The following is a 24,153-nucleotide window of genomic DNA, read 5'->3' as shown; positions in this document are numbered from 1 at the left end:
CTGGCTGACAGGTTCAGTGCAAACTCCCCCTCCCCAAAGGAGAGATATCTATTCCAGAGGATTGTAGCCCCAAACATCTCCAACGCCCAGGTGAGAACTGCCCTCACTAAGGCAAAAACACTGCATCCATGGGACGGATGGTGTCCCGGCTGTGTGCTTCATGAACTCAGGAATTAAACCCACAGTTAGGACAGCTGTTTAATCTTAGCCTCACCTCAGGATACGTACCCAAGGAGTGGCGCCAGCGACTGTGGTCCCACTTCATAAGGCGGTGCCTCCACAGACCCTGGAAATTACCGCCCCATTAGCTTGACAAGCCTTATCTGCAAAGCCATGGAGAGGATCATAATGGAACTCATAAATAAAGACATAGGGAACTTGCAGACTTTGGATCCAACCCAGTTTGGCTTTGTCAAAGGCAGATCCTGCCTCTTAAACTTGGTTGACTTTTGAGACAGTCACCAAGGCCATTGATGAGGAAAGGCAGTCCATACAGCCTACCTCGACCTGGCAAAGGCCTTGACACAATACCCACTCAGGTATCATCGAAAAACTCATCAGCTTGAATGTAAACCCATACATCACAAGATGGGTTGCAAACTGGCTAAGCGACAGAACCCACAGGGTCAGAGTTGCTGGAGCCATGTCAGACTCAAAGCCTGTCACAAGTGGTGTCCCACAGTCAGTCCTGGGTCCACTCTTGTTCGGCATCTACTTTCTGAAGTACAAGCAAACACAGGAGGTTATGGCTGACAAAGTTTGCAGATGACTACAAACTGACATCTGACACAGATATCCTCCAGAAGGGCCTCACAGAAGCGGATAACTGGTGCCAGAGCCATGGCCTGAAGTTAAGCAAAAATGCATAGTCATACCCTTCGGGAAAAACAAGGTTACTAGCTACCATATAGGTGACAATCCACTGAGCACAGAAAAAGTCATCAGGGATCTGGGGACCCAAGTTGACAGTAGTCTTCGTTTGACACTCATGTTGCTAAAGTAGTTAGGAAAACCTTCTATATCGCCCACCTGATCATGAAGGGATTCACATCTAGATCAAGGGAGGTCATCATCCCCTGTACTCATCACTCATTAGACCTATGATTGAGTACAATGCCCGTTCGAATGTATCTGACCAGACACCTGATGCAGCTTGAAAGGCCCCAAAAGTTCCTCACCAAAAGGATAAAGGGTCTCAAAATATGTCTTATGCTGCCCGACTGAAAGAACTCCAGCTTTATTCAGTCTCATACCGCTTGCTCAGAGGTGACCTGTGCCTGACATATAAGGCCATGTCAAACCCAGATTTGATGAATATGCTTCACCTCAAAAATCTAGATCCCTCAGAACCACAAGGGCGGGAGACTTAAACCTTGACACGGTTATAAATAGAGCGTGCTGGAGGGACAGATTCATCACCCAGAGACTCTATGCTGTGGAACAAAATCGGTACATGTGAGGCAGAGCACCTCGCTGGCCTTGTTCAAGAGGAATCTTGACCAATGGATGGGAGATAGATATACCCAGGGATTACTTCAGTGTCACTACTTGACAGAGGCACAGAAAAATGATAGGCATAGTTTTTATTCAAACTAAAGGGGTGGCGAAAGCCACATAACTATGGGCTAGGCTTATAAATGCCCTTGGGCAGATAGCCTAGTATGAACCTATGAACCTATGAACCTATGAACCTAAAGCAGTCCCTGTACTGCCAGGTGACTGGACCATCACACCCACAGAAAGGCAGTAGATGGGAGCTTTAGTCGATTGCCAGAAAAGGGTAGAAGAGCACTACTGCTTGAATGCCTGTAAGGTAACATGTTTGTTGAACACCAGATGTTTATGTGTCTGAGCTATTTTATGTAGGTGATCAGACTTTTTGGGAGTGGGCAATTGATTGCGAGGTGTTTAAAAAAACATTGTCTAAAGCTTATAAAACAGGAGTGGCAGCTACAGGCTGAGTAATATCCTGTTGTAACTAATTTATAACACTACACTTTTTCTTGAAGCTAGGGATTTCATTCTGCTCCCACTGAAATAAATATTTCATTTTTGCTATAGTCTTAGGAAAAGATAACTCTTCTGAAAGGAAATTTGAAGAAACACTTTCATCAGAATCAGACTCTTTAGTTTGAAGCAAATCCACTGAAGAAAAACACCTTCTTCCATTCCTTGCACTTCTGACTGGGAATTAGTGTCATAATATGTGAGAAATATTTCTCTAATCCCTTTATCAAATCCCAGCAAGTATTCCCAGTCCACAGTTAAAAGAAACAGAAAAAAAGACATTGTTAACTTTCTGCTTTCTTTTCTGGGAGACCTACCAAAAAAAAAATGTCAGGGGCACTAGCTCAGAAATTGGGCACCTTAGCCCCACTCTGTAGTAAACCTTTACTCACTCATTCCCTCAAGACTGACAACAGTAGTTTTCATCCTTGTCTAGTGAGGACAACTCTACAGCCACAGAGGACAAATTTATCTCTCTGTCCTTAGTGGCTCCCTAAGAAGTTACATCTGGGGGACCGAAAGCCATCAATGAGTAGCCTGAGCAACCAGATATTGCCACAGCAGAGCTAGTCAGTGGTGGCTGAGGCAGAAAGGCAGCCAACCTGACATCTGAAAAGTCCTGAGTAATTTGCTTCTTCTTTCAGATGGGAGAAAGAAGAACTAAGGAGACCAACAACTGTTCTAGGATTAAGCCAAGAATGGAGCCTGAAAGGCAGGTAAATGAACCTAGGTGAGTTGGTAAACCTCCTGACATAAAAGTTAAGGATTTCAGGTACAAATTTCAGTGACATTCCCAAAAGCACGATATCCTACCTCTCACATAAGTATTTCACATGAACATATAGAAAAAAATAAAGGAAAACAGCTTTTTACAAATTGTTTTTCACACAAGCACAAGTGTGTGTCAGACATGACAGTACATAACAAAAGCATTCCCCAGCACAAAATAAACTTTTTCACAGAAACAAATAGTCTATCCTCAGAAAAATGAAGTAGTGGAAGGTTTTCCACTGAAGGGTACTTATCTACCCAGTCTTAAAGTATTGCTACCCAAATGTCAATTCCATGAAGCCCGCAGAGTCATTTCACCAGCAAGAAAGCTATGAAGCTTACGTACCCTAACCGCTACTTTTATGCAGTTTGCCTCAAGCACCATAGTAGTTAATGTACTTGAGAGGCACCCTGGAACTTTAAAAGCTGGCTGGTGGCCATATCCTTGGCAGGATATAAACTATACAGCTCAGGCTCCGGCAACAGTGATCCAAGAGGTGAACATCATGGAATAATAATCTATACCTATAGGATAAATGGCTTCTTTAAAGCGAAATAAGTCTGTGCTCACTTGTCTCCCTAGACTAAGATGTTCTTCACTACAGGATGACCATGGAGTATATCATTTAACATCTCTCCTTCTGAATTGGTGTTATGATATAAATTACATGTGGCAAAATTCAGTACTACCTGTTCAATTTAAAATTGCATTTCTGAGCATTTTATTATACTATTGTTATTTCTTTGTACTTTACTATTCTCGGACATGGCCTGTAGAACCTCCCAAACATTTGTCTTCCCATTTAACTGTAAGCCATTATTTTTCTCCGCTATGAACATTAAGCCTTCAAAATAACGTATGTCTTCCTTAAAATAAAAAAGGTGAAATTCCTTTCCTTACAGATTATGTTTTTCTCAGTTTAGTCTGTCGATATGAATCTCAATAAAAAACATTTTTAAATAAGGGTCATTAAAGTCCTGGAATTCATTTATTTAGCTACAAGTATTGCTAACTGTGGTACTACTCAAGCAATATGTAATTATTCTAACAGCATTTAATGCTTCTCTAGTAAGTATTCTCTGCTCAACATTCCTGCTATGATTAGTTATTTGCCAAGATCTGGATTTCACTTTCAGATCACTGTTTTGTAAATTGTATAACACATTATGCTGTCTTAAAGGTACCTAGTTCAAAATATTGCTGCATACTCTTTGCAAGAAGAGTTTGTGGTCTGTTTCCACCTCAACTTCTTTATTACAGACATATTCATGGAATTTCTCATGCCCATATATTATTTCTCCCAGTTCCTTTTCTATCTGAGAAAATCTTTGTATTGCATCAGCAAACACCTATAAGCAACCAATCTATTCACCTGTAAGATCATAGCTCGTTTATCATTCTGACTGATATCTATGTGTCATACAACTAAGTTATTCACAGCATAGTATTTTAACAGTTATTCTTCTATAATTATTTTCTTGAGTATTTCAAGAGTCTTCTTGTTCACAGCTCAGTTTCCTAAGCTATATCTTGCTCTACTAATATTTTTGAAGCATAGTATCTCGGAAATATTATGTAGAGACTTTGCAAGGTGCTGCATTATTCCCAAAAACTTCTGTAAAGCTAGTTTGTCTTCGGGCTTTGGCATATGCACAGTTGCTGTGACTTTTCTATATCACACTTTGTTCACTTCTGACGTTAGAATATGCTCAACATATTCCAGACTTATTATTTTTATGTTATATTTATATTATGCCATATTAATTTAATTCAGAGTTGTATCAGTCTCCTGTCATGCTGTTCTTGTGCCTGACCACGTTACTATATGAAGAAGTCTCTATAGACTTGGACAAAAGTGCCCATCATTAAAGGTTATTGCTTTTATTAGTGGTATTATTATTGTTATTGTCATTAATTATTTTTACAATAACTTACAAGCCTTCATTTATCCATGATGCAACAGCTGTTTGCAATACCTCTGCTACTGATGAAATACGCAGTGGAAATCTGACAAATCTGTATTTCAATTGTGTATTATATGTACAGCTTTCTACATCTATAAATAAATGCCAGAATCAATTGTTTGCATCCAGTATGGGAAATAACTTAGCCTTTAGCACTGGCACCACTATTTCAGCTATAAGCAATAGGTAGTGTTTTCTTTTAATCAGTGTATTTAGATCTTGCAGACCAGTGCAAATGCAAATGCAGATCTGGTCTTGCTTCACAACAATCATACTGCTCACTCACTCTGTGTTTCCTAATAATATCAAAGCTTTTTACACACTTCAGTTCCTGCTTTGTTCTATTCCAGAGAGCTACTTCCATTTGCCTGGGTTATGTCTAACTGGCACTGCATCGAGATCTATTTATATAGAGACCCCCCTCCATGGCAAACTTCCTAAGCTTATAAATAAATAATCAAATTCACAAAGAATATTATTGCCAAGGTTCAGTACAAAATACAAGATGTCTATGTAACACTTGACTTTTGCAGTATTCCTACACATTTTATAGCCACTTGATGAATTTTACCATTCCTAGCTTTTGAAAATCTAAATCAGCAAAACATTTGAATAATTAGCTTCTTTTGATGTAATGCATTTAAGAAGATATTGTACTCCTTACTTTATATTTACATGACAGAGGCTTTTCACCCAGTGGCTCTGTGTGGTGTCCAGAATATATTAACTTACTCAAGCTTATAATGCCATTTTTGTATACTTCCAGTTAACAATAGCTCTTTATAGCATACAGATCTTTTTTGGGGTTTGGCTTTAGCCAAGTGAATTATCAGCTATTAATAGGCAGTATTAGAAAGTGCAAAGAGTTATTAAGATAAATTACACTTGTTGTTGTGTCTTTCGGCTTTTGCACTTGTTTCCCCCCTTTCCTGTAACTAGTTTAGTCCAGATACAGATTCTTAGATTTAGCACTTGAATTTGCTTATTCGTGATCAGCACTTGTTCAGAACTTGTTGTAAGCACTAAATAATCTAATTACTACAGCACTCAACCTTCCTTATTACCTAGAGGAAAACTGTTTTGGTACTTACTTTCCTCACTTGCTTAGAGAAAAACAGCTCTTGTACTCACTTTCCTCACTTATCTAGAGGAAAATATTTTTTTATTCAGGCATGTCCAAGGGTCAGCTCCCAGTGCTCTCTCCTGTGATGAATCTGGGCATCTTGGGGCAATGTAGAAATTGCTCATGTACACAGACAACTCTCTCCTCCTACCACCCAACACTATAACCTGTGAGAGAGGCACTTATCTAGTCAAACTGGAGGTAAAGCTCTCTCCAACCAAGACTGAACTTAACAGTCAGGAGGAGAAGGTAAACACTTGCACCACACCACACTCATCACATAGTCTCACTAAATCTACACCACCAAAATCCACACATAGAAACACAAAAACATTCGCTGAGGCTCTCAATAATAATCTTCTCAAGCAACAGAGACCTCCAAAGCAGAAATGCAAGCAACCTCCACCAGCCAACACAACCCAAATGACACATAGCCTGCAGACTAAGTGTACCACTCAACCACAGCCAATAAGGCAAAACAACGTACCCAACACACTAGTCATAAGTGACTCTATAGTCAGGCACACTGATGTTCCACTCACCATGCTAAACCAGGAGAAGGTTACTGTCAGCTGCCTGTTGGGTGCCAGGATCCGTCACATAACTCATGCACTCAGGTCACTCCACAACAAGTACAACTATGACTATGTCATTGTCCATGTTGTTGTGAACGACCTGAGATGTACCTCCCTGGACTATATGAAAAGAGACATGGAAGATCTCTCTGATCTTGTAGCCCAGGCAGGTATGACCCTAGCCCTGAGTAGCATTCTGCCATCACCCAGAATGATACCGCAGTACAAGGACAAAATTATTGAGTTCAATAATTGGCTAAGCTTCTGGTGTCATTCTAAAGGGATCCAGTATATGTCTGCCTGAGATGACATGGTCGACAGACCACAATGCTTTGCCAGAGATGGCCTGCACCTGTCACCCCTGGGATTCTGGATACTGGCTAAGGTTCTTGCCGCCCCTATAGTGCCTTTTTAGGCAAGGTTCAAATGACAAATTCACCACCGTAACAGGAGCAGGCAAGCAAAAACTGAGGGTGGTGCTACTCAATGCAAGAAGTCTAAATCTCAAAATGCACTCACTCGAGGCACTCCTTAAAATGGAGAACATTGATATTTGTGCAGTGACTGAGACCTGGTTCAAGGCTCCAGAGAGCACCCCTGCACTACCAGGCTATAACTCATACCACACTTTTCAGCCATGTAACCTGGACCGGAACACCAAAGGTGGAGGAGTGTCCATATTCATTAAAAATATCCACACCTCCAGGCTAGTTGCTCAGCATAATGCAGCTGAGGTTATCCAAGTACAACTAACTCTGGGCAAAACTGCAATCCAAATTGTAGCTTGCTACAGATCTCCCACCATGCCCCAGGATTCCCACTTCTCTTTTCTTGATGTACTTGAAAATATTAGGGTTCAACCAAACACCCTAATAATGGGCAATATCAACTTCCCCAGCATTAACTGGGAAAACTACTCATGTACCAACTCCTTCGCTCAATGCTTTCTGGAATTCATAAACTCCAATGCCCTGGATCAACTTATCCACACCCCCACCAGGGACAACAATATCCTAGATCTAGTCATTACCAACATGAGTGACCGGTGTTCCACACCTGAAGTCAACGCCTCATTGGTCCGATCTGACCATAAGCTAATTACCCTAGATATCCACATCCTGCCCCCACCCTCCATTAAGGAAACCACAGTAAAACATTTCTCCAAAGCCAACTTCATGCTTCTTAAGACAGAAGTGGTGAACTTCATGACACCCATACAGATGGACAATATAGTTACGACAACTGAATCCTACACAATTGCACTTTATAAGCACTTACATGAATGCATGGATCGTGCTTTCCCAAACAGAACCAAGATGCTATCCTCCAAAAAAAAGGAAGCCAATCTGGTGGTCCCCTGCCATAATCAAACTGTACAACAGAAGGAAGAAACTGTTGCAAAAGAGAGTAAAATCCCATGAGTGGAGGAGCTCCCTGGTCAGCCTCAGTAAGAAGCTGTGATCCCTTATAAAATCCTCCAAAGCTAGTTACAAAAACAAAATCACCACTGATTCTAAAGAAAACCACAAAGCATTCTATAGCTATGTCAAGAATCTCAATGGCAACACTGATCTGCTCTGAGTTACAGCACAATGGCACTAAATATACAGACCCAACTGATATTGCCAACATCCTTGCAGATAGGTTCAGTGCTAACTTTACCCCCCTCTCACCCCCTAAAGAGCCCATCTCTATACCGGAAGAATGCAAAGTTCCTGTAATCATGGCTGTACAGATAAAAACCATACTCTCCAAAGCCAAGAACACAGCATCCATGGGACCAGACAACATCCCAGGCTGCATTCTACATGAACTACAGAACGAATTGGCACCCTACCTAAGTACCATGTTCAATCATAGCATCACCTCAGGCTTTGTGCCTGCTGAATGGCGCACCGTGAGGGTTATCCCACTCCACAATGGGGGAGCCACCACGGGCCCGGAAATACCGCCCCATTAGCCTGACGAGCCTGGTCTGCAAGGCCATGGAATGTATTATCATGGAACTTATAAACAAAGACATTGGTAATCTCCAAACTCTGGACCCCACCCAGTTCGGGTTTGTAAAAGGCATATCATGTCTCCTAAACCTGATAGACTTCTTTGAAGCAGTCACCAAAGCCGTAGATGAGGGTAAGGTGGTTCACACAGCCTACCTAGATCTTGCCAAGGCTTTTGACACCATCCCCCACTCTGGAATTATAGATAAACTCACTAAACTAGATATAAATCCCTATGTCACAACATGGGTTGCCGACTGGCTCACTGACAGAACCCATACTGTGAAAGTAGCTGACTCCAAATCCGACTTCAGACCAGTGACAGGTGGAGTACCACAGGGTTCAGTCCTGGGTCCTCTCCTGTTTGGTATCTATTTCTTTGAAGTACAGGCTAACACAGAAGGCCTTTGGCTAACGAAGTTCACAGATGACTGCAAACTAGGAGCCATAATCAAAACTTCTAACGATTTGAACATCCTACAAAAGGGCCTCACTGAGACAAATGCCTGGTGTCAAAGCCATGGCCTCAAGCTGAATGCCAAAAAGTGCATCGTCATCCCCTTTGATAAAAACTCTATACCCATGAGCTACAACATAGGCAGTAGTATACTTAACACCGAAAGTGTGATAAGAGACCTTGGGACACAGGTGGACAGTAGTCTCTCCTTTGATAATCACATCACCACAGTAGTCAGGAAATCCTTTTACGTGGCACACATCATCACAAAAGGTTTCTCATCCAGAAAAAAAAGAGGTCATTGTTCCCCTCTACTCATCACTCATTAGACCCATTATAGAGTACAACACCCCTTTTGGTATGTACCTCACAAGACATCTACAACAACTGGAAAGGCCACAGAAATACCTCACAAAGAGGATTACCGACCTCAAACAGATGCCCTACCTAGACCGTCTCAAAAAACTTCAGCTTTACTCCATCGCATATCGCCTACTCAGAGGTGATCTCTGCCTAACATACAAAGCTATGTCAAACCCAGAGCTGTTGGACATGCTGCACTTAAAGAAGTCCCAATCCCTCCAAGCTACACACTCTAGGGACCTAAACCTGGTCACCACAATAAACAGAACATGCCGGAGGGATAGATTCCTGTCCCAGAGACTTCCCATACTCTGGAATAAACTACCTATCTATATCAAACAAAGCTCCTCATTAGTACTCTTCAAGAAAAATCTTGATGATTGGATGGGAAATAGGAAATTCACCCCGGGGATCACTTCTGTGGCTCTGCTCGACCGTGGCACAGGAAAATAAGTGTCTTGGGTGGCAAAAGCCAGGGTACCTTTTTCGCTGGGCTTGTATAGGCCCTAGGGCCGATAGCCTAGTACCTATCTATGAACCTATGAACAAATAAATAAAGGTTATTTTTAGCCTCACATAAATAGAAATAGTCTAGAATAGCCTTAGACAAGAAATTAATAATAATATTACACAAAATTCCTGTCAGAAATGCAATATGATCTACATGGTGCCAAAATAATGAATTAAACAAGAAGTTAATTTAAAAAGTTGTAAATCTACTCAATCACATCAAATAATTAATACAAACCTTAGACAATGAATTAAATTTCAACTTAAGAAAAAATCTTGTCAGAAATGTTTCACAAACAAAATGGCATCCAAATTGCGATTTACATGAGAAAAATCATTTAAAATGCTGTAAATGTGCTCAATGACCTCAAATAATCATAGCCCCAAAGGATAAAAAATGCAAAAACAGCAAGTTTCCCTGTCAAAACTTTCAAAATAAGCTTTTAATCAATAGAAACAACAGCCACAAATTACTCATAATTCTGGCAGCATGAGACAATGAGACTTAGTGTAAAAACTCAGTTAAACAAGCAAAAATAGCCATCACATACTTTAAAGGAGTTAAAACCCCCACAGAAACTCAAAAAAAGTTTACAATCAACAGTATGTCTTATACTCTAAGACAAATCACATTAAAATATATACTTATTTCACACAAGAAAAATAATAAGCAAATGACCATACTACACTATTCCAAGCAGACAGAGGGAAAAAACAAAAGAAAAATCTAGCAAGGCTAGACTTTCCACTGTGTGAGTCTTTACACTTGTTGTATTAGAGGCAATGACTCTTCAAGGACATCAGGTGTTTCAGCTCTATGTCAATTTTGAATGTCCATGACATTTTTTTCCTTGTTTCTAAACATTAGCGAAACATTCCACTTGTGCTGTGCTGGCGGTGCCATAAGAAGGCTGAAACATGCATGTCCACAGATAGTGGGGTTTGGCTTTATTGGCCTGAATTTGTCCACAAAAGGAATCACACAGTGGAAAGCAGACAGAGGAAGAAAATCAAACCCAAAAGGAGTTCATTATCTGAGCTGTACAGCTGAAATCAGCCAGAGAGAAGCAATATCTCAAGACGTCTTTCCCTGACTGTGGCACAAGAAAACTGAAAGGATCCTGTCTGTGAGTGCAAAAGGCTGTCCTAGTTCAGTCAAGTGACTGGGCCTTCTCACTACCAGACAGGCAGAGGGAGAAATTCTTATCTTTGACAGACTGCCTGTGGGAGGATAGCAGGGCACTAGTACCCATATGCCAGTAAGACAGTATGCTTGTTGACCATCTATTGTAATATTCACATGTAGGTGTGCAGATACACCTTAAAGTGTGTCTTCTGAGCAATGCAGCATAGAGCTCTGACTGTCTTATGGACTACAGCCATATGTGGACAGGTAGTTGCAAATAATGCCCTAAAAGACAGTTAGTGAACTATTAAAATGATGACGAATATTGTACCCTGTTGTTTGCTGTAGTACAATCATGTACCACCTTGAAAACTTTATGTGGTGTTAGCAGAAGCAGATGCACAGCTGCTGTCTGTTGTATAGCCCAATACAATAATACACCCACAACCACGTTGTGCACTGCTAATATGAGTGAGTTCATTTCTGTACTCTGAAAATAATGCAGGCATTCACTGTCATTGCCTGTGGTGCTCAGTGCATACTTGGAATGAATGGAGCACAATGCAGCTGTGATATGATATAATGGGTGAGCAGTGCAAGCCAGCTGATAATGTAAGATTTTTGTGTCAGAATCTCATATCTATCAGTTCTATATTCAAATCTGCTATCTGCAATGCTGCTAGTTTACATTGTGGCTGGTCATTCTAAATCTCTGTTTTCTAAAATGGTTTCCTATCAGAGTTATAACTCATGGCAATTACTAACAATAAAATAGATGATAAAAAAAGAAGTTATGTAGTCACCATAACATTCCATCTGTGTAGTTGTACTTCATTTGTCTTCAACCTGTGGGTATTCCGATCTGAATCAGATCCAAGACGGCCGCATCACTAGCATCTGATCTGAGCTCCAAGCTCCTCCCCTTACCCATAATGCTCCATGTCTCCTTCCTTCCCTCAGATCAAGTTTGCTGCTCTGGAAAACATAATTTCTGACCGAATCAGACCTTACCACTAAAGGCTCCCAAAACTAAGCCAAGCATAACCAGGAGTGCCACTATAGTGCTCCTCTCCCAAATACAATGTTAGAACAATAGTGACAAGGTCAGGGGGAAGGGTGAGGATAGCTGAAGACAAATGAAGTACAACTACTCAGATGGAATGTTATGGTGAGTACATAACATCTTTATCTGAAGTAGTTGATTTCATTTGGTCTTTAACCTGTGGGACAAAGTCCCCAGCTACCAACACCTGGGTGGCCCTCATGGAAGGATATTCTGGATCACTGCAGAGCCAAAGGATGCCCTACTCCTGGATACAATATCCAATTTGTAAGGAGAGATGAAGGTATGAGATCAGGACCAAGTAGCTGCAGAACAAATGTCATCCAGTGACACCCTAGACCAAAAAGCCACTGCGGTAGCCATGGACCTAGTGGAGCTGACTTTCACCTGACCCAGAGGAGAAATGTCTCTATCAGAATATGTTTGAATGATACATTTGGAAATCCAGCGAACAATGGTCACTTTAGAAATTGGTTTGCCCAAAAATTATTTCAAATAGGAGAAAAACAACTGATCAGATTTGTGAAAAGATTTTGTTCTGTGTAGATAAAACCTCAATTGCCTATGTACATCCAAGTGTAACTTGTATTCACCTCTATTTTGGAAATTTGGAAAGAAAACAGGAAGACTGATAGTTTTATTGATATTGGTTTCTAAGGCCACCTTGGGAAGAAAGGAAGGATTAGTGCACAGGGAAACGCTGTCCTTGTGAAAAACCATGCAAGGAACTTTAATGGACAATGCTTGAAGTTCCGATACCCTCCTAGCAGAAGTGATAGCCACAAAAAAGGCAGTTTTCCAAGATAGGAATTGTAAATCTACTGATGCTGCGGGCTCAAAGGGAGGGGAGACTAGAGCCTGAAGTACAAAGGTGAGGTCCCATGGAGGTGTAGGATCTTTCACCAGGAGTCTTAAAAGAAAGGTACCTTTAAGGAAGGCCTTGCAAAGTCTGGAAGAAGCTAGGGAAGCCATGTTTTCCCCCCGCATGAAAGTTAGAGATGGCAGCCAGTTGGGCTTTAATGGTAGAAGAACTAACACCTCAGTGAAAGATACCTGCTAGAAATTCCAGAACAGCCAAAACTGGAGCCATAAATGGATCTAGATCCCATTGAGAGGCCCATATAGAGAACCATTTCCACTTGCTACGATATATTTTCCTAACAGAAGACTTGTGAGCCGCCACCAAAATGCTTTTAACCAGAGAGGATAAACTGGGAGTCCTAATCATTAATGGAACGGGAGCCAACAAGCAGTGAGTTTCAGACTGTCCAGGTCTGGGTGAGGAATCCCTGAAGGATGTGAAATGAGACCCGGACTCAGATCCAAGATCCATGGTGGAACTGCCAGGTGAGACCAAAGGGAGGGAAACCAGACTTGGCGAGGCCAGAATGGGGCAATGAGGATTACTGTGCTCCCCAACTTGCGAGCATTCTGAAGAAACTTCAGAATGAGAGGTAATGAGGGGTAAGCATAAAGAAGACCGGGAGGCCAAGCATGAACCAGTGCATTTCTGGGGGCTTCCCTCTGAGGGGGGGTTCAGAGCAAAGAACTTGCTGCAGTTTGTGTTGGAAGGAGATGCAAAGAAATCGCAGCAAGGCCGACCCCACTTGAGGAAGATCTGTTCCACTACTGAAGAAGCCAAGAACATTCAGAAGGCATCAGAATAGTCCTGCTGTGCCTGTCCGCCAGAATGTTGGACCTTTCCGAGATGTCTGTTGCCACCAGAAAGAGGCTGGTAGAAATCGCCCATTCCCTCATTCTCATAGCTTCACGACAAAGGGGGAAAGATCTGGTTCTGCCCTGTTTATTGATATGCCAGACTACTGACATGTTGGTTGATTGAATAGCAATAATCCCTAGAGGAAGATGGGCATGAAGGGCCTGCAAGATGTTAATATGCAAATTGGTCTCAGAAGGGGACCATGTGCCTAGGACAGTTCTTCCTGAGCAATGCCCCCCCACCCTAGCTGGGAAGCATCTGTGGTAACTGTGGCTGTGGGAAAGGATGGAACAAAGAGACTTCCCTTGACAAGGTCCAGAAGAGAATCCACCACTGAAGAGATTCTCTGCAAGCCTGGGAAATCCAAAATGGATGGGACAAGGGTAGATCTAGAAGAGACCATTGAACTGCTAGTGTCCACTGGAGAACTCACATATGAAGTCATGCAATGGGTAGAAGATTGATTGTGGCTGCCATGGAACCCAGAGCCTGCAAAACTGTCTCCGCTGAAGGAAGATGAGCTTGGAGAATGTAAGAAACATGAAGTCTTAAATTGTGTACTCTTTCCAGGGTGAGGTAAACCTCCATTTTTATGGTGTCCAACCGAGCTCCTATTAAGTCTAGGGTCTGGTCTGGAGTCAGTGATGATTTTCTGAGGTTTATAGTAATGCCCAGACTGGTTGCTAATACCAGGAAATAGTCCCTAGTTTGGTACAGTAGATGCTTGGTGGGGACATCAAGGAGACAATCGTCCTGGTAAGGAAAGATCTGAATTGCCTGAAGCCTCAGGTGAGCCGCTACTACTGCCATCACTTTGGTAAACACCCTGGGGGCTGTGGTGAGACCAAAGGGGAGGGCCCTGAAATGATAATGATTGGCCCCCAGCCAGAAGTGGAGAAACGTGCTGGAGCACCTGTTCATTTTGATATGATAGTACACGTCCTGGAGGTCAATTGAGCACATCCAATCCATTTCCTGCAGGTAGGGCAGGATGGACTGAAGGGTGACCATCTGGAATTTTTCCTTGGCTACAGATAAGTTCAAGGTGGAAAAATCCAGAATGGGTCTTAGGTCTCCCATCTTTTTGGCACTAAAAAGAACCTGGAATAAATGCCCAATCCAGACTGGTCTGGGGGGACGATATGGATGATTTGTTTTCTTAGCAGCTTGTCTATTTCTAGTGCTACTACCTCCATTTGCGTGGGTGGAACATCTGGGAGGTGTTTTGGTGGGAGGGCTGGCTCTACAAATGGGATGCAATAACCTCTGTATGATTTGCAACACCCAACTGTCTGTTGTTACTGACTCCCACTCCGTTGGATATAGCGAGAGGCAACCCCCTGACTGTCTTCAGGGATGTGCAGTCGGGCAGCCCCTCAGGGATGCTGCATGGGCCATTCTGAGAACAGTTCTCGAAACATGAAATTTCTCAGAACCCCTCTGCCTCTGGGCTGGTGTCTATCATGCCCCCCTCTGCCTGTGGGGGAAAATGAGTCCTGAGTGTCTTGGGAGAACTGAGATTTTTGGAACCACATCTTCTTTGCCCCTCACTGATTCCTAGAAAAGGATCTTTGGGGGGGAGCAGATCCTAATGGCAGACAGTGTCTTCCCATCCTTCTCACTCTGGACCAGTGTTTCACGCACAGACTTCCCAAACAGGGAAGAACCACCATAGCGGGGCATTAGTAAAGGATGCCTTGAAAAGTTCCAAGAATTGACATAGCCAGAGCCAGGCATGATGCTTCATGGCAATGCCAGACTCAGCCGCCCTAGTGGCTCCTTCCATGGCATGAGAAAGGAGGCGCATGGACGTATTGGCTACTGCCTTTAGAGGGGCCATTCATCTGGAGAATGTCTTCTTGCCCTCCGCCGATGTGGACTCCAGGGGCGACTGAGCGACTTTGTTAACCAGGTCATGCTCCAGTCGGATGGCATGTGCCATATAGTTCAGGGACCTTCTGGTAAAGCTTGCTGAAGCATACACCTGCTCCCCCAAATGGCCCATAGTCCTCAACTCCCGGTCAGGAGGATGGACCATAGATCTCTCCTATGCGAGCTCTTTCTTTGTGATGGCTGCCACCATCATAGCATCTACTGGGGACCCCTTACTCAAGCTAGTTCTATCTGGTGGGGCACTGAGTATCTTATCTGGACACTTGGGAATAGGCTCCACAGTGTCCAGTTCCTTCCATGCCCAAGATGTTATTAGGTCCACAAGCAGGTCCACAGGAGGTCCACAGGAGTGCCGAATGCCTCCAGGAACACCGACTCATCCGGGGTTGGTTTTTTGGGTGGACCACCCCCCTCTTTGGTGAAGGAGTTTCATAATGTCTCCAAAGGAGACATCTTCAGAGGGTGACCTGGGGGAACCTTCCCCTTCCTCCAAGTCGGTGTCATCCATGAGGGAATCTGGAGATGAGTCCAGGTGCCTCCTTTTGCACATCCACTTGTGAGGAGTCTCCTCAGTGGGACTCTCTGTGGGGGACTCGCAAACATCTTGCTGCTCTCAAACAGGAGCTCCCTGAGGCACAGCAAGCATGGGCTGTCCCTGAGAGGACAGGAAGGACGGAGCCGAACCCAGAGCCAAGGGAGGTGGGGCAGAGTCCAAAGACAAGATGGTCAGGAGTCTCAATGTACTCGAGAGAACCCTCTCCACCACATCAAAAGTTGAGAGGGAGCTCACTTCCTGAGAAACAAGCAAGGGAGCCATTCCCCTCAGATCTGACAGGAGAGTCGGAGCCGAGACTGCAAGAGCCAAGATGTTGAGGGGAATACTGTGCTCCAAAAGGCTCAGAGCCAACAGTGCCCCCTCCAATCCGATGCCCAAACTATGGCTCCAAGATCTCGGATCCGACTCAGATGGATCCGACACACTCAAGGCAATGACCGGCATCAAGGTACAAGGTACCATCGACTCCTACCCCCCCGATCCCAAGGGTCCTTGGATCCAAAGACTCCAAAACCAAAGGTCAGATCAGAGAAGGAGTTATGGGGGTGAAGAAGGGCTGTGAGCTCCCCGCTCAGGAGGGAGGGAGAGAGGGCTGGCAAAACTCCCATCTGGATCTGGGTGCAGATGAACTTCTGCATCATCCTGTCCATCTCAGCCTTGCTAAGACTACAGGTCAACCTAAATTAAGACGCCACCGATGCCAGCTGGGAGTGCCAATGAGGGGAACCTCTACATGGGGGCCTAGATACCTCCAGCTCCGGGGAGAACCTGGACAATTGGAATCAAGGGGAACTGGGCCTAGGAGGGGTCTTGGATTTCACAGGAAGTCCCACTGGAGCCGAGCGGTCTGTGGACCACTTCCTAGATTTGTCCTTTCTTTGTTTTTTGTCTTCCCCAGAATTCATGGTGGGAGGTTGAGTCCCAGAGGCCTGGGGAAGGGAGGAGGCAGAAGCAGCTGAGTTAGAGGCCGCCAATGAAGTGATGGGGGCAACTGTCCCCGTAGAAGGGAGCAGGCTTTTCATAACCAGCTTAGCCTTCCTGTCCTTAAGGGCCAGTGGGTTGAAACCCATGCAAATAGGACAGGAGGTAAGCAAATGGGCCACACCCAAACACACTATGCACAGAGTGTGGCCATTGGCTAGAGTGAGCTTATGGCCACACTCTGTGCATTTCCTAAATACTGGCTTGGGGGTCTCAGGCATAAAACGGATAACAATCACACCAAGCAGCACCCGCAGACACTCACACACATACACACACACACACACACACACACACACACACACACACACACATGAAAGGAGAGGGAGTGGGAGGCCAAAGAGAAACTATACTAACTACAAAAAACTACTTTTTTTTTTCTCTGATGGACAAACGCTGTAGGGGAGGTGAAAATCGAGGATGTGTAAAAGATTTAGCCTAAACTGCCCAAAAAAAAAAAAAACAGTCACTTACCCAAAATACAGCCTGGAGCTTTGCGACCACAATGCATAGCTTTTCAGCGGCAAATGAGATCTGGGGGGAAGGAAGAAGACATGGAGCATTATGGGTAAGGGGAAGAGCTTGGCACTCAGATCAGATGCTAGTAATGCGGCCATCTTAGATCCAGTTTGGATCTGAATACCCACAGGCTGAAGACCAAATGAAGTCAACTACTTCAGATGTAAAATTTCATTCATTTTAAAAGTTGCACTGAATACAGACCTGTTTCTAACCATCCAAAAATTGCAAATGAACATCTGGTCCTGATGGATGCTTGTTTTTTTTCTTTTTATTTTATTTTATCTTTCTAATTTAGAAGCAAATGAGCTACACCACAGGGGTTCTTTTTTAGGCACACTGTAGTTACAGAAAAAGTCAAGTAATGTTATATGCACAAGTGACTATATACATACATACATATAACCATCACTGGTGAGTAAGTACTTACAATTTCTTTATTTTATATAGCTATTAAATTATTGCAGTACATATGGACTTAAAACATGTAGGGCAAGCTTTGACAAGAGTTTAGTGTGGTAGAACATATCAAATGCCTTTGCTATGTATGACACCACTAAGTTTGTCATTATTTGTTGCTTTTAAAGCAGAATTTGCTAGGAAGAGGTCCATAGTGGTACTGTGCTGTTTTGCAAAGCCACACTTCCGGCTGAGTAAGCTTTAGGCCCAAGCACGATCTGCCTTTTCCAAGACTGGTCTGTAGAAGGTGACATTTCATGTAGGGCCCTTCATTGGCAATGGAATAACCGAAGCAGATTCTTTGGGTGTGGCAAAGTGTTCAAAGTGTTATTTCCAGTGAGATACTTTAATATGTCTTACATGCCTTATATGTTCAGCAATAAATGATGTATAGGCTATCAGAAATTTAAGATACAGGCCATCAGAACCTACCTACCTGACCATAGCTAGGTATATCTCATAACCCTTTGCTTCTATTCCACAGCATTACTGTTTCCTGAGGGTTGTGTACCTACACTTTAGAAATGAATTGTCTAAAGAAAGAAATAGTCTACAATAGTACTACCACTTTTTTCTATGTTATATGTTCAATATTTCCCAGTAGAGAAATAACGTGCTTTTGCATTTCTTTCCCTAGCAATTTTTTATTTTTTTAAAGAAATGCTAATTATACCAGCTCCATTGCATAGACAGAGAAAGTCGTAACTACGTTGCAGTGGACCCAAATTCATTTAACAGCTTAAATACTTACAGGAGCTGTCTGGAAAGTTAGGAGTGAGTGGCTGCTGCCAATTTACCCGTACTAAGGGAGGGAGGAGGCCTTGGCTTACTATATGGGTGACACCTACTGGGTGCACAAGGTTCTTATCCAGTGAAGCTTTGACTAAGCCCATGCTGCCATTAGTGCATTTACATTAGGTAGCTAAGGGGAAGCAGGCATGCAGAAGCAAACTTCCTCTTGGGTGGCAGTGACTGTGGGCTCTGGGGAGCTGGCGATGGGGGAGGGGGGTGTTTCCAAGGGTAGACCATAAGCCAGTTCCCTACCTTCAGACTCTTGATGGGGAAAGGAGGGCTGAAAGGAGGGATTATTGGACAGTAACAAATGAACTGTAGGGATCATGCCTTGCCAAGAAATACCCATTTATCTTTTTGTCAGAACAAATGGGAGAGATGAAAAGTAGGGGAGCCATTCAGCAAGGTCCTGAGGGGGAGCATAAGCAAAAATTGAAATGTTTATTATTTCCCATTAATGCAAGCTATTGATGCTTAAAGCATGTTGCTCTATTTAAGTTATTATTTTAGAATGGTTTCTGGGTTTTTAATTTCTCCAAGTCTTTTGGGTTTCTAACACCATGACAGGAATGGACCCCATTCCAAAGTCAAAGTATGATTAAAGCTCATGAAATTAGTAATGTTTCAGTCTTTGATGTCAGCCAGTAGTGCTCTTTGCAGCACCTGCAATGTGCCCAGTAATGACTCCTTCTGCAGTTCGTATGGAGTTACGTGTATTGGGAACATATCCAACTACAACTGTAAATTCTTTTTTATAAGACCCGTTGCTCCTACTGCTATTGGAACTGTCTGGGTATCTTTCTTCCACATTGCTCTCATTTCTGCCTGCAGATCCTGATATTGTATGACTTTGTGTCTCTCTTTTAGCAATACACTGTAGTCACTGGGTGTGGCAATTTTAATGATTAATACTACTTTTGTCTTCTTTTCTTAGACCACTATATCCAGTTTTCTAGCATCTATCTTTTGGACTGTTGGTAATGGGTGATCCCATGTGACATTTTCTATGATGCTTTGTGGCGCATGTTTCCAGTGTTTTCGGTTATGTGATAATCCTAATAATCAGTAAGGCAGCAGCTTTTTTACATTTTCCAAACTGCCTTGCAATTAGTAATAGTCTGTCTTATTTCCATAGTAAACCAAGAACTTGGGGTTGGGAGGATGACCTAATGGTTAAGGTGTTTGCCTTACAAACACAAGGTGCAAGATTTGAGTCTCACAAGGGATAATTGGCTAGGCTTGCAAGGGCAGTTAGCTTAGTACTAACCTATGAACGTGGACTGCCCCTGATATGTTTCTTCCAGGAAGGACAGTACATTTCTAACAATGGAAGTACAGTATGAAGAATATTTTCAAAAGTACTACAATGATTTTCGTATTTTACACAAAGCTGTCAGTGCTGGCGAATGTACTCCATAGTTGTCTTATACAGTCTTGCATATACTATGAATTACAGGGGTGTTTACTGAAGAAACTCTTGAAACACAGTAGTGGCTCCCTAAAATAGGGGCTCTAACAGGAGTATATCTCCACCTTTCTGTGCATTTTGTGCAAATCTAGTCAAACATGGTATGATTCCCTGTGAATAGGTTAGGCCTTGTTGTTTCCGTAGTTGTTTGAATTTAAAGTCATTGAGGGTGCTACCAAGATGAATCTACCTTATTGGGATTCCAAAGTAAATTAAAGTCACTATCAGGAAAACTTTGTAACACTTTAGATGTGATAAAATTATTTGGAAAATACTTACTTCCGGTGAAGTTTGAGATGCATAGTGAAGTAGCCCATATCTCATGTTCAGCCTTGTTATTAATGAAGCATTCATGCATTAACCAGACTAAATACTGGTCGGTGTACTTTGGTAATCCAGCAATGAATGATCTAAATTTTTTGAATAATAATATTACTCCCCCACTGATTCTATTTTCAGTTCTGTGGTTCTAATAGTTCAGTACAGTTTGAGAAATAAGGAATAGTAGACGTTCTTGTTTTGCTGCATTGTGTTGTCATGTAAGGATCTCATATTTATCAGTGGCAGTAGCACTATACCTGAAATTGGGATTATATGGTAGTAGCATGATACCTGAGATTAGGATTATGAAAATGAGTAAGGCGGGAGTATTCGGAGAGAGAAACAGAACACATAAAAGTGAAGACATGGAGCATTTAATAAGACACAAACTAGTTTTACTAAAACACCAAAGTGTTGGTTAACAGTGGCAAATGTAGTTAATGTAAGGTATTTAACTGGAACGTGTTAAGGCATAATAAGATATTTATATTATCAGCTATTAAGTACAGTGTAAGTGGTAAGATGATTTTTTTTAATTATAACTTTGATAGACAGCTGCAATAAATCTTAGAATTTTAATGTTTTTGACTGATGGATGAACTAATGTTTATTGGTTATAAACTAAGTAATCACTATGAGCAATTTACTTTAGTAAAGAAATATTGACAACTCTCAGCTGCACTATGATGATTAAGGATTTGCATGTGAGCTGACCACATAATGTTCACTTTACTTGATTAATCTGCGTTAAAGTGGGGTTAAAAACTGCAGAACATAGGGGTTGGGAGCGTGGGAGTATGGGATGATGGATTTGGGCCCAACCTCCACGCTGTGCAGGGCTATATTCATTAACAAACATGCACAAACAGAAATGGTTGAAACTGTTCCTAGAGGAACAAAGTTGCACAGATTAATATAGTTTAAGGAAGCCAGTGTATACCATTGCTTGCTTCACAGTGTTTGATTCAGATCAACCCTCTTAACTGCCCCTTGCCTTTAAGGTCACATTCAAAGTGGTTTATACATATCTTGTGAGAATTAATTAGTTAACCAAGAAAAAATAAATAAAATCAACATACTGAAAGCACAGTACACTGTATTGAGTAGTCATGGCTTTCAAGAGAGAAAGGTAGGCTTGACTACTGCCAATTTAAAAAAATGCTTCAAGATAAATAGAAATCTATGTCAATGGAGATTCAGGAAAATAACTAAAAATGTGTACAGACCGCATGTTTAGAGCATAAGTTTGGGATTCTGGGGACATATTTTAAATACCTAATGGGATGTTCTACCACTAGTACCCACATGTTAGTAGCTCACAGCACACTTACACTCTGTCACTTATTCCAAATGGGAAGTGCCCTACCTCCCATTAGCTCAATCCTAGTGAATTTTTTGTCTTTTCCATCATCTGAACCTACTGAAATGAATAGTCCTACCAGAACCCTAACTAACCTTAAAACTCCATCCCAGCCCCTTACCCTATCCATAGCATCCCCCTCTCAAACCCTAAAGTCCCTATTTTTCCCTAAACTTAAAACTGTATTTCAGTCTACTCAAACCTAAATTTTATTTTATTTATTTAACATTTGTTTACCAGGAAAGTCCAACTTGGAACAAGTCAATTTTCAGCAGATGCCCAGGGAGAAACGCTCCAGATGCATGTCTTTGTAACGTGGACCACCCAGAGGAAACTCACACAAATGCAAGGAGGACAAGCAGACTCCATACAGAAGGCACCCCAGCCAAGAATCAAACTGAAGAACCTCTTGCTCTGAGGCGAGTCTCTGATTACTTCCTAACCCTAAAATTCAGTTCCTGTTCCCTAACCTAAACTCTCCTCCTGCTCCCTAAACCTAAAATAACCTTCCTGCTCCCCCAAACCTAAAGTTTTCAATAACTCCTGACCATAAAACTCCCTTCCCTCTCACTAAACCTAAAGTCTCTGAATGCTCCTTAATCCTAAACTTCACTTCTGCTCCATAAACCGAAAGTCCTTGATCATTCACTAACCCAAACTCCCATCCTCTTCCCTAAACCTATAGATCTTCCCCTCAAGCATAAATCCCCCTACTGAAAGCTGAAGGAAACCTCAACCTGCACTCTCACTCCTTCCAAATCCTTCCCAGTGTCTGCCACACTAACTTTGCCTGAGCTTGGCTACTGTGTCTGGGTGAGGTGCAGCAGCTCCATTATCTCTCCACAGCTACAACACCTTGCCCAAACATACAGCTGAATTTGAGTGTCAGCTGACAGCCATGTGAGCTACAAGATGTCTGAATCCCTGGCTGTGAGACAGTGGTATTCAAGAAACTACAACTAAGGTGCTTGAAGTAGACTCAGGTCACGTTGTTTCTTTTGGCTTAAAATTGAGTCCCAAGTAAAAATACTAAAATTGGGAAAATATGTGTTATAGATGCATTTAAACTGGTACATATCTAATTTTTCCTGTTTGTGTGTTGTCAGCAGTTACATCACCTGTATAGTGCCTTGTAAATCATTATTAAAAAGCATCAGTAAAATTTTTCATATGAAAAACAAAGCACAGCACTCTAGAAAATGAATTTCAAAGCAACAAATTGTATAAATTTTGTGAAAAAATATTTGCCTGGCAGAAGAAACATCCCACAAAATTATTTGAACTTTACTCATAAATGCTACACATAGAAAAGGCAGACGTAGTTGTTCATATGGATGTTTAACATACTCTTTTTTTGTATATATTTTGCAGGACGGAGAGCTTGTCTTGGAGAAAATCTGGCCAAAATGGAGCTTTTCCTATTCTTCGTTGTCTTGCTACAGAAATTTACCTTTTGTCCTCCACCTGGTGTCACTGAAAAGAAACTTGATCTTGAGCCAAGACTTGGAGTAACATCTTCTCCAAAACCTTTACTACTCTGTGCAATACCTCGTTAACATGAAACATCAGTTTTAATATTTTATTTTTAATAATAGAGTAAAAAAAGCTAATTTGTCTGATTTTATAAATTTTATAATGAATGTGGAATGGCACTTGTAACAAAAATGTGATGAAAGTAGAGCTGCAGTTACCAGACTAGTTAAAAAGTACCAAACATGAAAGCTCAGCCTCACGTTTCTTTTTTAGCTTCCCATAGCTGACCGTCAGTTACTACAAACTCTTCTCTTCATTCAGGTTTACAGGACCTGCCTTACCCTGCCCCAGACACTACCTAACCCACATCTGGGGCCAGTGAGGAGAGTGAGAATGCTGATTCAGTGTCATATTGTTGCCTGGAATGAAATCCTGACCACACCATGCCTTGGTAGCCTAGTGAACTCAACTATGGCTCCCTTCAGGAGGTGTATCTGTGCTTCTCTACAAGAGCTACCTCCAGGCCAAGTACTACACTGATCACTAGACTCTTAATGCTGCCATTACAGTGAGACTAGACTGCCTCCCTCCCCCAGGATTGGCAAGTCAGCATCAGACTCTTATTCCACCCATGACAACTTCCAGCAACAA

At 42.2% G+C, this 24,153-nt stretch overlaps 1 protein-coding gene across 2 annotated transcripts in view; it reads left to right on the top strand.

Moving 5' to 3' along the window:
* LOC122816727 (cytochrome P450 2K1-like) overlaps positions 1 to 23,613 on the top strand; it is a 657,641-nt gene extending 634,028 nt beyond the window's left edge. For both annotated transcript variants that reach the window (XM_044089718.1, XM_044089719.1), the window contains exon 9: positions 23,401 to 23,613. In XM_044089718.1, the coding sequence (XP_043945653.1) occupies positions 23,401 to 23,585 (185 nt within the window). In that variant the 3' untranslated portion in view covers positions 23,586 to 23,613. The remainder of the gene's footprint in view (positions 1 to 23,400) is intronic.
* The last annotated feature ends 540 nt before the right edge of the window (positions 23,614 to 24,153 follow it).

The sequence above is a fragment of the Protopterus annectens genome, chromosome 12.part0 (genome assembly GCF_019279795.1).
Source record: "Protopterus annectens isolate FY-2018-M chromosome 12.part0, PAN1.0, whole genome shotgun sequence".
Taxonomy (NCBI): Eukaryota; Metazoa; Chordata; order Ceratodontiformes; family Protopteridae; genus Protopterus; species Protopterus annectens.
Note: the sequence above shows the minus strand (reverse complement) of the source record. Positions and strands in the feature narration are given on the sequence as shown.